General features: G+C 34.2%; 1 protein-coding gene across 1 annotated transcript in view; it reads right to left on the bottom strand.

Annotated features, from left to right (window-relative positions):
• Positions 1–235: 235 nt before the first annotated feature.
• LOC115420609 (spondin-1-like) overlaps positions 236–13,796 on the bottom strand; it is a 319,353-nt gene continuing 305,792 nt past the window's right edge. The window contains 2 exon segments of the mRNA XM_030135980.1: positions 236–701; positions 2,838–3,098. Of these exon segments, the coding sequence (XP_029991840.1) occupies positions 538–701; positions 2,838–3,098 (425 nt within the window). The 3' untranslated portion in view covers positions 236–537.

The following is a 13,796-nucleotide window of genomic DNA, read 5'->3' as shown; positions in this document are numbered from 1 at the left end:
GTTGGCAGGTATTTCAGTGCCCAATAAACAATGGACCTTCTCTCTCTTATGCAATGCAATAAATCTATGACTACATCACCAGACATGCTCAATAACCACATCAATATGACTGTATGGTCAAAAGAAAAATCAGTGTTTCCGTTTTAGCAGGACAATTTCTTTAAATGGAAAGAGCGTTTTTTCTGACTCACCCTGTATTGTGTTTAGTTTGATCCTATTTTTGTGAAAGTGTTCGTTTTTTGCCGGACACAGACTCCACACACTAATACGTCCATTGTGTTCTAAAGGAAAAGTCAGCCCTGTTACTGGAACTAAACATCTACAATGGCTTCACTAAAAAAAACACACCATATTCTACTGGTCCTCTTCCAAACGTCTGAACCTGCCCTCTACCTTCACCTTCAAGTACTGTCATCTTTATCCAACTGACCCCCGCTACTTCTCAGATCTCGTGTGATTCAACTCCTGACCCCCCCCAACGCCCCCCCGCCACCTCTCGTCCTCTGGTAGCTCAGTAGTGCCCCCCCCCCCCTCCCCCTAGCAGGGATGAACGTGACAGGCGCGGATCTCCTTGCGGTCCTTGCAGCTGGCCGTCGGACTGCCTTTGGGTCTTTTCTTCACCAGCATGAAGCGCTCCTGGATCCCCCCCCCACAGGGTTTGGAACAGTCCGTCCAGCTGGTCCACGGCTGCATCCTGCACCCTGGTGGGTCAAGACCACAGACAGGAGAACCAGTAGAACCAGTAGAACCAAACCTGGTACTTCTAACATTAACGATAAAGAAATATATGTCGAGTATTTTTACCTCCTGTGACAAAAACAGGAGTTTGACCACACATGCAGTCGAGCAAAAAAGTTCTAGGACGTCCTTCAAATGTTCTAAGTGTGTTTGTCCACAGAACTGTAGGACGGTGTCATCTGTCCATGACCACAGAGCCAATCAGAGCCCTCGTTAGATCATGTGTAGACTAATTTAATGTAATTTAATCTAATGTAACATGATCTAATATAATGTAATATAATGAATTTAATCTAATCTAATGTAATATAATGAAACTAATCTAATATAATCTAATGTAATCTAATGAAACTAATCTAATCTAATGTAATCTAATCTAATGTAATATAATGAAGCTAATCTAATGTCATATACTGAAACTAATCTAATATAATGTAATATAATGTAATATAATGAAACTAATCTAATGTAATATAATATAATCTAATATAATGTATTATAATGAAACTACTCTAATCTAATGTAATCTAATATGATGTAATATAATGAAACTAATCTAATGTAATATAATATAATCTAATATAATGTATTATAATGAAACTAATCTAATCTAATGTAATCTAATATAATGTTATGTAATGAAACTAATCTAATTTGATGGAATCAAAAATGATGTAATGTAATGAAACTAATCTAATCTAATGTAATGTTATCTGATCTAATGTAATATAATGAATCTAATCTAATCTAATGTAATCTAATATAATGTAATATAATGAAACTAATGTAATGTAATGTAGTCTAATCTAATGCAATATAATGAAACTAATCTAATCTAATGTAATCTAATATAATGTAATGTAATGAAACTAATCTAATGTAATATAATGAAACTAATCTAATATAATCTAATGTAATCTAATCTAATGTAATATAATGAAACTAATCTAATCTAATGTAATCTAATCTAATGTAATATAATGAAACTAATCTAATATAATCTAATGTAATCTAATCTAATGTAATATAATGAAATTAATCTAATCTAATGTAATATAATGAAACTAATCTAATCTAATATACTGAAACTAAGATAATATAATCTAATGTAATCTAATATAATGTAATATAATGAAACTAATCTAATCTAATATAATGTAATCTAATATAATGTATTATAATGAAACAAATCTGATCTAATGTAATCTAATATGATGTAATATAATGAAACTAATCTAATATAATGTAATCTACTATAATGCAATGTAATGAAACTAATCTAATCTGATGAAATCTAAAATAATGTAACATAATGAAACTAATCTAATCGAATCTAATGTAACGTGATCTAATGCAATGTAATCTAATACAATGTAATGTAATGAAACTATTCTAATCTAATCTGATCTAATGTAAGATAATATAATGTAATATGAATCTAATCTAATGTAATCTAATCTAATGTAATATAATGAAACTAATCTAATATAATCTAATGTAATCTAATATAATGTAATATAATGAATCTAATTTAATCCAACCTAATGTAACCTAATATAATGTAGTATAATGAAACTAATCTAATATAATGTAATCTAATATAATGTAATGTAATGAAACTAATCTGATGAAATCTAAAATAATGTAATATAATGAAACTAATCTAATTGAATCTAATGTAATGTGATCTAATGTAATGTAATCTAATACAATGTAATGTAATGAAACTATTCTAATCTAATCTGATCTAATGTAATGTAATTTAATGTAATGAACATAATGTAATGTAATGTAATGTAATGTAATGAAACCAATCTAATATATCTAATGTTACGTAATATAATGTAACGTAATGAAACTAATCTAATCTGATCTAATGTAATCTGATCTAATATAATATAATATAATATAATGTAATAATCTAATCCAATGTAATGTAATGTAATCTGATCTAATGTAATCTAATCTGATGTAATGTAATCTAACATAATGTAATGTAATGAAACTAATGTCATGTAATCTAATCCAATGTAATGTAATCTAATGTAATCTAAAATTCCAGAGTAATCCTGTCAGTCTGTTCCATAAATCCCACTAACCTGGCTGTTCCTCCACTGCTGCGTCTCTGCCCTGTTTACCCCTTCTCCTCCTCTTTCCTCCTCCTCCTCCTCCTCTCTCCTCCTTTGTTTTCGTCCGACACTTCCTGATCTTGCATTTCTTCCTCTGGATCGTCTCGGGACACGGGCTGCCGCCGAGCTGTGGTTCCAGTTTGATCATGCGGGTCCGGATGGTGTGACCTTTACCACAGGACTTGTTACACTCGGACCACTCGGACCACTCGGACACCATGCAGTCGACCGCTGGATGGACAGACCAGGAAGAGAGGAAATGACAGAAATGATGGACACATGACATTTAGATAGACAGATGATCATATGTGTCAGATATCCAATAGAATAGAAAAGAATAGAAAAGAACGGAACAGAACAGAACAGAACAGAATAGAATAGAATAGAATAGAATAGAATAGAATAGAATAGAATAGAACAGAACGGAATAGAATAGAATAGAATAGAATAGAATAGAATAGAACAGAACAGAATAGAATAGAATAGAATAGAATAGAATAGAATAGAATAGAATAGAATAGAATAGAATAGAATAGAACAGAACGGAACGGAATAGAATAGAATAGAATAGAATAGAATAGAATAGAATAGAATACAATAGAATGGAATGGAATAGAATAGAATAGAATAGAATAGAATAGAATAGAATAGAATAGAATAGAATAGAATAGAACAGTCTTTATTGTCATTGTGTATGGAGTGCTAAATGTGTACCATAAGAAAATAGAATATAAAAGTTTACAAAAAGTAAAATAAGAACAGAACTCAATTAGAATAAATAAATAAATAAATAAATAGTGCATATTATAACATTATAACATAATTAGCTATTTATCATTATTATTTTTTATTACTGCTACTTTCTCATTACTACTTTGCTACTTGTTGTTTCTACTAGTACTTTCTAATGTGCAATTGCCTGTTTTTTTCACTACTGTTTTTTTTATAGTTAATGTTTCGCTATTATCTTGTGGTATTTCTTATATGTGTGCATTCATTGTTGTGCTGCTGTTGGAACCTCAATTTCCTGAGGGCTCTGTCCAAAAGATAAGTTTTAACTAATGTAATCTAATCTAATCTTAGACTTCCACATAGATCGAAGGTCACTACCACACCTCTCAGTAGTGTTTACACTTTAAAAACAAAGCATCATAATCTAATTGCAACATAATGTTCAATTAATTTGACTGTTCGTAATATAATAAAAGTCATCACATCCTGAAACTATATTCATATGTATGTTTAAATCCCAGGTACAGTGTGGTTTGGGGGTATACTTTGGCCTGTTACAACAGTATTAATAAACAACAGCAGATTTGTCTGTTTTTAATAAGAGCAGCAGAACGGTCTGTTTGTGGTGTAACTCCATTAAAAACTGTGTGTGTGGACGACCGTGTATATTAACTTCCATTTCTGTCAACCGTTTACTCCAGGGTGTGAACTACAGAGGAGCTCAGTTCCTCCTAATAAGACACCGGCTCCTCTGGAAACATCATTTGTAAAACTTTGGGGGGTATGTAGTGGATCAGCCGGACTCATTAAGTCACTTCAGTGAAGAGATTACATGTACAGGTGTCACACCTGCAGCCAGACGTTAGTCTGGTTTTGTCTGTCTTTTATGTTTTGTTTGTCTCTTCCTGTTTTATTTTGTTAAGTTTTCCCTCATGTGTCTTGTCTGTCGTCTTTACTTCCTGTTCCCTGATCATCCTCACCTCTGACCTGATTACCTGTCTCCGCCCTGATTTGTTCCACCTGTGTCTAGTTGTCTTCCCTCCCTTTTGTGTATTTAAACCCTGTCTCTTCCTTTTGTCAGTCACCAGTTTGTAACTCCAGTAGTTCAGACCAGCGTTCTTGACCTCGTTTGTTCGTTTGCCTGCCTGTTTTTTGACCTGTTTTGGATTCCTCGGTTTCTCGTCTTCTGCCTGATCCCTGTCGGTTTTGTCTGCCTCATCTGATCTGGTTTTGACCTTCTCGCTCTGACTACCGGTACGTGAGTTTGCCTTGTCCTTATGTCCTGTTGCTCAATCGTTAGCCTGCCTGTGTATGACCTGTTTCCGTCCCTGACCTCCCTTTGCTTTTCCCCATTCGGGGAAAATACTCCTAACACCGCTCGGGGAGACAGGCTGCTGCCCTCGATCCGGAGGACGAATCAGAGGGGGAAATCTCCAACCATTATCCTCAAGATTCTGTCACTCATAATATTTTTTCACCTGTGTGTGAACAATAAATCTTTTGGAACTAATTTTTGTTGTCTGAGTTCTGCATTTGGATTCTGTGTTTGTACTAACGTTATCACAACAGGGTGGGGAAGCAAAACTTACAATGAACATTTAGTTTTTTCTCAGCAGGCACTACATCAATTGTTTTGAAACCAAACATATATTGATGTCATAATCATACCTAACACTATTATCCATACCTTTTCAGAAACTTTTGCCCATATGAGTAATCAGGAAAGCAAACGTCAAAGAGTGTGTGATTTGCTGAATGCACTCGTCACACCAAAGGAGATTTCAAAAATAGTTGGAGTGTCCATAAAGACTGTTTATAATGGAAAGAAGAGAATGACTATGAGCAAAACTATTATGAGAAAGTCTGGAAGATACTATTAAAGAAGAATGGGAGAAGTTGTCACCCCAATATTTGAGGAACACTTGCGCAAGTTTCAGGAAGTGTGTGAAGGCAGTTATTGAGAAAGAAGGAGGACACATAGAATAAAAACTTTTTCTATTATGTACATTTTCTTGTGGCAAATAAATTCTCATGACTTTCAATAAACTAATTGGTCATACACTGTCTTTCAATCCCTGTCTCAAAATATTGTAAATTTTGCTTCCCCATCCTGTAGACATGATGACATCAGCTGGATTGATGCCAAAACCACTTGTTATCTGGTTTATAGTAGCTGATGGTATTTCAACTAAAAGCTCGATGTCACTACCTATAAATGTATCCAAATCGCTGATAAATTTGGAACAGTGTTGTTTTCAGAAAGCATAGACAAGTCTGAAGGGGTTGGATTAGATACGTTTATATTCATGTAAATTTTGAGGCTTAAGACGTTGCAGTTTTAAAATACTGTTTTGTTTTGTTCTCATTCCCTTCATTATCATTTATTTGCATTTCAGTTTTGAAATTGTCATTTACACGATTGAAATAAAGATATCAATCAATTAACATATAAAGAAAAAAAAAGAAAAAAGAAAAACTCTTTGTGGAAGCGCTGCAGAAACACTGTGGTGAACTCCTCCCTCTCATATAAATGGTTTATTCTAAGGGAATGAAAGCACAACACTTCTAATTTTACTGTGATTAAACACTAACTGAAATATAATTAGGAATATTACACTCCATTTCTGTAATTAGATCCTCTATAATCTCCCTACATCATCCACACTGGACTTTTAAGCCAAATGTAAGGGGGAAAAAAAAGAACTTTTCTGATGTAAAATGGCCTCTTTTTCTGGTTTTTATTCATATTCTTAGTTGTAAGTAAATAAAAACTATAATTTCTGGTGACATTTTCAGAAACAGACATTACTGACATGAAAATAAAACAGTGATTTGCTTCAAAACAAAAAACAAAACAAAACATCTTTTCATTTCCCAGATCAAATATGGCTGATCTGACATTTACGAGGTGGTTGATTTTCTCCTTTTAACATTTGTAAAAACAAAATCAAATATTTTTTTTTATTTATTTTCTATCAGTAACAAAGTGATCTGCTTTTTTCTTCTGACTGTTGAAAGACACAGAACAGGCAGTAGCAGCTTCTTTTCATCAGGTTTTCTTTTTCTTCCAGTCATTCATATCCTTGTTAATGTAGATAAAAGAAAAGCTAAATTAAACTCCTTATTGTGGTTTTGTTTTTTTGCTCATTTACCAATTTTCTCCTTTGTTTCTCCACCTTGAAGCCTCCTGCTCAAATATATGGTTTATTTCCCTCTTCTTATTCCCCTTTGCCACTTGTTTTCGGTGCAGAAAAACATAATACACTATAAGATGTCTTTGCATTAATGGATGAATGAGTCATTAACCCTTTCATGCATAGTGGTCACTACAGTGGACAACTATTCAAAGCTAACTATACTTTTCTTTTTTCTTTTGTTCTGACAAGGTATAGTTTTTAGATGTTACCTGCTTGACAGTAACATCAAGCAGGTCTTTTGTCTTAACGAAACAAAAAAGAAAAGAATAATTACATTAACAGAAGGCAAAATTAATATCATTAGAGTTTTTCTCCAGCTGTTCTCTTATACATTCATGGGTTTTGTTGTTTTAGTTCCATATCAGCCAACACAGTGGACACTTATGCACCATCCCATAATACACTGACATTCATACCGTGACTGTAACTATGCCATTCTTGATAAACTTGATCTGCACTGACACATTTTAGTGTAAATCAACAAACAAAACAGTTTTTTTTTATATTTATCTATCTTTTTTTTCTTTCTTTTTTTTTTTTTTTTTTTTTTTTTTTTTTACATATTATCTCCATGAAGTGAATAATAACTAGTATTAGAGTTTAAATGTGGGAAAACATAAGATTAGCTGCATTAAAAATGTTTTTATTGCATAGATTTCCATATCACTTTCTGATATTAGTTTTTAAATACATGTTTCTTTGTTTCAAAAATTAAATGCATGGTGTCTGGCTGAGTGGACATTTTTGTAACTCCTTAAAAAAAAAAAAAAACTCGATTGCATCATTTTTTTCATGCCTACAGAAGAATAAAAACACTCAGGAAAAATATCTTGACTAAGGTTTTCATAATTCATTTAATGAAAGGGTTAATATAAATGTGTCACATTATTTTGTTGTGATTTTTGTTTATACATATTTTAACCCTTAAAGACCTGAACTATTTCTACCTTTTCTGTGGTAATTTATCACCATTTATTGTACTATTATCATCTGCATTTTGTATTTTTCAGTAAAAATCTGGTATTTTCCAATATTTAACCCTGTAAAGCCTGAACCATTAAATCACTGACAGAAAATTCCAGTTCTTTGAAACTGGAGCCTTTATTGGTCCTTCAGAACAACAAAAAAAAAAATGTTTTTTTTTTTCAAATATCAATTTCTATGTATGAGCTTCAATTTTGTATCATATTTGATACATCGGGTCTCAATGCTCAAACATTATTATTTTTGAACAAATAAAAACATAATATAACACAAACATGTCTAACAAATCGGTAATTCATTTACAAAATTGTCAAAGTTCTGCCTCCTTCCTCATTAATTTAATCTTGTAGTGTCACTGGAAAGGCCTCTGGTGAATGAACTCCTCCCCCCTGGTGGATTATCTGTGTATTGCATGTATCTAATTGTATACATCAAGTTTTTCAAGAACGAAAATATCACACTGATCATGTAGAGGGCTTCAAAACTCATGTATCAAATATGATACTTTTGGTGTTATCGGGTTAGCTTACGTTACCACAGTTAAGAACTAAAAGTCCAGTCCCGCAATGTTACAAACATTTTTTTATTCTTCTTTTCTTTATCTATTAAAGATGTAATAGGTCTTTTCTTGGCCCATGCATGACCTTTTTACCATGTTTATTAGAATATTCAGTATCATTTTATATAATCCTATGGACAAACCAGTGATAATGTAATAAGTACCATGTTCAGTGTTGTTTTCACTCTTTATTTTCCTTAACTGGTCTGTAAATATGTAGATTTATTTATTAACATTTTTCTATTTTTATTTTTTCATCACATCTTATCTTATCTTGTCTTATCTTATCTTATCTTATTTTATCTTATCTTACATCTTATCTTATCTTATCTTATTTTATCTTATCTTACATCTTATCTTATCTAATCTTATTTTATCTTACATCTTATTTTATCTTGTCTTATCTTACGTCTTGTCTTGTCTTGTCTTGTCTTGTCTTGTCTTGTCTTGTCTTGTCTTGTCTTGTCTTGTCTTGTCTTGTCTTGTCTTGTCTTGTCTTATCTTGTCTTATCTTATCTTATCTTATCTTATCTTATCTTATCTTATCTTATCTTATCTTGCCTTGCCTTGCCTTGGCTTATCTTACATCTTATCTTATCTTATCTTATCTTTCTGGCTGGGGGAAAATATAAGCTTCCCAGAAATATTGGGAAAATACAGGGCAGATGACATTTTTCATCCTCATAAATAAAACATACACAATAATTATCATAAAAATAACAATGCATTTTACTTATTGCTGCCCTTCTAAACACTCGCCACACGGGGCATGGCACAGTTATGTACATGAATGAGTTAAGTCATTTAATACTCTAATGTAAAGCCAGAAAAAGATTTTAAAAAATCAAAATCAAAATCAAAATTAGCAGAGTGATATTAGACCTAATGTACAATTTGGAAAAGAATGGTTTTAAGTTGGATTTAATGTAAAGATGTGAGGCAATGTTATGAATGTCTTATGGGAGAGAATTCCACAGGTAAGGGGCAAATCAAGTGAGCGGACAGGTGGAAGGAAGAGGGTGATGGGAAAGTAAGGGAGGGTGCACCAATTCTGAGGATCCTGGGCAGATATGGAGGCAGAAGACAATGAAAGGACCTTGAAAATAAGGAGCAGAAAGTTGAAATCGATGCAGTATTGAACATCTATATGCATCTATGCTGCAGGGACAGGGGACAAGACAGGACTATTTCTGGACCAGGTTCAGTAGGAATGTATGAATGTGGGACTTGACCGAAAGGGAGAGAGGAAGGTTGTGGGTTTTTTTTGTTTTTGTTTTTTTTTGTTTTTCTTCCACAATTTAATCCTATTCTTATTTATTTATTTATTTATTTATTTATTGGACACATATCTTCATATCTTACACATATCCCCCAATAATTGACAGACAATATAAGCTGAATACTTGTCAACATCCATTTTTGGATGTCTGATACATAATCAAACATCATAAAAAAAGGGGGTATGGTCTCACTTTGTAAGTCATAATGATGAGATGGGTCGTTCCACGTTGGTGGAACGTTCTACCGAGCACTACGAGAACAGAGGCATCCCTGCCTATCTTCAAGAAGCTCCTGAAGACCCAGCTCTTCCGAGAGCACCTCCTGTTCTAGCACTGTCAGACATTCCATTTTAAATATTTTAATAAGGTTTTTCCCAGGATTATCACAGATTTTCCCAGGATTATCTCTGGACCTGCTGCGGTGGTCCTGCCTCTCTCCTGCCTTCATCATCATCACTCACTTATCCTCAACTGCTTCCATGTATCTCCCCCTACTCCCCCCTTCTCCCCCAGTCTCTATCTCTATCGCTCTCTCTTTTTCTCTTTCTTTACTCTCTCTCTTTAACCCCAACTGGTCAAGGCAGACGTCCATCCTCCAGGAGTCATGGTCTGCTCCAGGTTTCTGCTGTTAAAGGGAAGTTTTTCCTCGCCACTGTCACCAGTCACAAGTGTTTGCTCCTGGAGGATTCTGTTGGGTTTCTGTAAATTGGCTTAGAGTCTGGTATGACCAACTCTATATATAAAGTGTCATGAGATAACTTTTTTTTGTGATCTGGCGCTATATAAATAAAATTTGATTGATTGAGTGATTTGATTGGTTTTCCCCTGTAAGTCGCTTTTCTAAAAAAGCGTCTGCCAAATGCATAAACATATCAGGCCTGGATTCTAAAAATTTGAGAAATTAATTTCATATCTTGTGGAAGATATGAGTTTCCATTTATATAATAGCAATGCAGGATGACAGTTCTGCAGTCCATGAATGCAACGATGGACAAACAACACTTTTCCAGTGTCTAGCTATAAGACTACTATTTAAATATTTTCCATTTCATATTGTGAATTTCCCTTTTTACTCAAGAGGTACCATCTCTACCGTATGTCCCAAAAAAAAAAAAACACAAAAAACTGCTATTGGACTTTCTGCAATGATAACTTTAATAATAGTGAATCAATCAAAATGCAATTTCAGGGCATGAAACTATAACTTATCACCTACATTTTTGCAGAAAACCCCATTTAATTTGTCTCACTGGTCATGGGGGGATATGGGGATCTTTGTAAAGCATGTCAGAAGTCCTTTCCTTCCAAATTTTGTAAGGAGACTCGTTTCCTTTCTCTAAACTCCTCCCTTACCCTGTCAAGACTGTGGTTTGTTTCCGTGTACTTGAACACAATGAATGCAGTTAGAATTTGCAGTTTGAAAATTGGATCGGTAAGAATCAAAGCGAAATGCTTGTCGATAGATGTTAGCCTCTTAGGGAACAAATGCAAAATGGTAATTGAGAGGCCAATACATCTTTCGAAAACAAACCTCATGTGAGTACACACCACTAATATAATGTTATGCACTGAATTTGAATTCATTTCTTAGGTGCCTTGTCAGTTGTGAGCAAAATATTTTCATTCAAATTGATGCAAAAAATGAACCCATGACACGTTTTACAAAGATCCACATTTCTCTGTGACCAATGAACCAAAATAAATGGGCTTTTCTGTAAGATGTAGGTACCAAGTTATAGTTTCATACCCTGAAATAGCACTTAGATTGTTTAATTATTTTGAAAGTTATCAATGGGGAAAGTATCATTGTAATTTTTTTTGGGACATACAATAATAATAATAATAATAATAATAATAATAATAATAATTAAAGCTGCAAGCAGCATTGGGCGGGACCTCGCACCGGGCGTTCCGCCTCCCCCACGATCCGCCTCCCGTGACCATGGACGCCTCAGCTCCACTCACACCTCTCCGTCCCCATACCAGTTCCCACCCTTTAGTGTCTGTCCTCCTTACATCTGTACAGAACACCAGCGACCCTCTGCTGAAACCACCATCACCTTTAAATGAGACTTTTATTTTGGAAACCCTACTGTGTGTATGTGCATTTGTTTTGTATGTGAGAGAAAGAATCAGTTTGAAAAATGAATTGAAATTGTATGAATAAGTGAGTATAAAAGTGATGATTTATCAGATTTAAGGCTTTTATTTTGGAAAAACCCTATTGTGTGAGGATGTGTGTCTGTGAGAAAGAGTACTTTTGAATGAAGAAACATTGTACAAACAGTTGAGTGTTTGATCATGAAAGTGAAAAGAAGTTATGTAACAGACACTATGTATTATTTTTAATAAGGGTTTTATTTAGAAAAAAATGTACTGTGTGTACTTTGTAATGTGTGCAAAATGTCCAATATCCACAATATTATGCAGTAAAAACATGTTTTAAAATGTGATGAAGGGAAGAAAAACAAAACAAAACCAAAAAAAAAACCAAAACAAACCAAAAAAAAAAGCCATTTCCCTGTCTGGGGTTTGAACCCAGGACTCCTGTATAACAGAACACTGCTCTAACCTCTGGTAAATTGTCAGACAGCCACCAGATGGCAGTAGTGTTCTTTAAATAGGGATTTTGTCATTGTGAAAAGTGAAACTACATATGCTCTTCAAAAAATTGTGATTATTCTAGAACCGTAGGTCGTATCTGAAAAATTCTTTCAGTTTTGGATTCTGCAGACTCGTGGCAATTCAATGAGGTATAACTTTTCTGTCAAAAGTCTGAAATGAATAAGCAGTAATTGCAGAAACATAGAGTAACTTTCAAAGGCAGATTGCCAACTTCCTGTTGGAGTTAGCTCATGAGTGTCAGTGTATGATTTGTCGGGCTCAATCAGACCAACATTTTGGCATTTGTTTCATGTTTCTGCGACATTCCTACTGGCCGAAAGGGCAGATTTTGTGTGTTTTTTTAGTACATAGGTGGCGCCACAGAGTCCATTTTGGCACCCAAGGGGTTAATTTTTATATGGAATCAAAGTGTTCACCAGCCATGACATACATGGCAAATTTGGTGAGTTTTGGAGCATGTTAAGGGGGTCAAATGGCAGTCTAAAGTGGGAAAAGTATGAAAATAAACAAATTGTTATAAATCAATAACCGTAAATCCTATCTCAAAATTTTTTGCATGTGAGCATTGTGGTGAGTCCCATGAACGCGTAGATATGTCACATGTGGGGAAAAACTCCAAAGTGAAAAATGAGTTCCAAAATTCGCAACTTTGTGGGCTCGTAAAAAAAAAAAACTAAGATAGTTATGGAAAAGGTGTGAAATCGTTTGTTTGAGGAGGGTTCACTCTATCTTTTGGTGCTGTTTAGAAGTCAATATGACTAACAGTGTCATGGGAGTTAGTTTTAGAAATTTTATTTTGAAAGGAATATTGCAAACTTCCTGTTGGAGATAGGTCATCAGTGTCAGTGGATGATTTGTAGAGCATTGTCCAACCAACATTTTGGCGTTGGTTGCATGTCTGTACGACTTTCCTACTGTCCACTAGGGAAGTTGCCATTTTTTTCAAATAGGTGGCGCTAGAGAGTCCATTTAGGCACCTATAGGGTTAATTTTTTTCATTTTATCAAATTTTTCGCCAGGCCTGACATGTGTGCCAAATTTGGTGAGTTTTGGAGTATGTTTAGGGGGTCAAAATCCAGGTCAAAGTGGCGGAGTAAGAATAATAATAATAATAATATAAAAACGAATGAAAAACAATAGGGCCTTGCTTGCAGGCAAGGCCTCTCACTGTGTGAGAGGGCCTTACCTTTCGGCTCGGTCCCTAATAATAATGATAATAATAATAATAAGAAGAATGGATTAGATTTATATAGCGCTTTTCTCTGAATGCATACTCAAAGCGTGTACAGTGTAGGGCTGAAAGATATATCGTTATCGTATCTATATCTAGATATGAACATTCAAGATATTAATATCGAAAAAGCAACGATATAAACGATATAGATATCCCCCGTGCTGGCCCTGCATGTACAGCTCTGGAAGTCATAAGAAATTTCATTTTTACGATTGCCCTTGAATGCACCGCTAAGGCCAGCCAACCACAAACCTTATTTCATTCTTGCTGTGGATCGACAGCTGAAGCCAACCAACGACAAACCAATGATGTTTGTAT

This window comes from Sphaeramia orbicularis, chromosome 6 (assembly GCF_902148855.1).
Source record: "Sphaeramia orbicularis chromosome 6, fSphaOr1.1, whole genome shotgun sequence".
Lineage (NCBI taxonomy): Eukaryota > Metazoa > Chordata > Actinopteri > Kurtiformes > Apogonidae > Sphaeramia > Sphaeramia orbicularis.
This window is presented reverse-complemented; position numbering and strand designations above follow the sequence as displayed.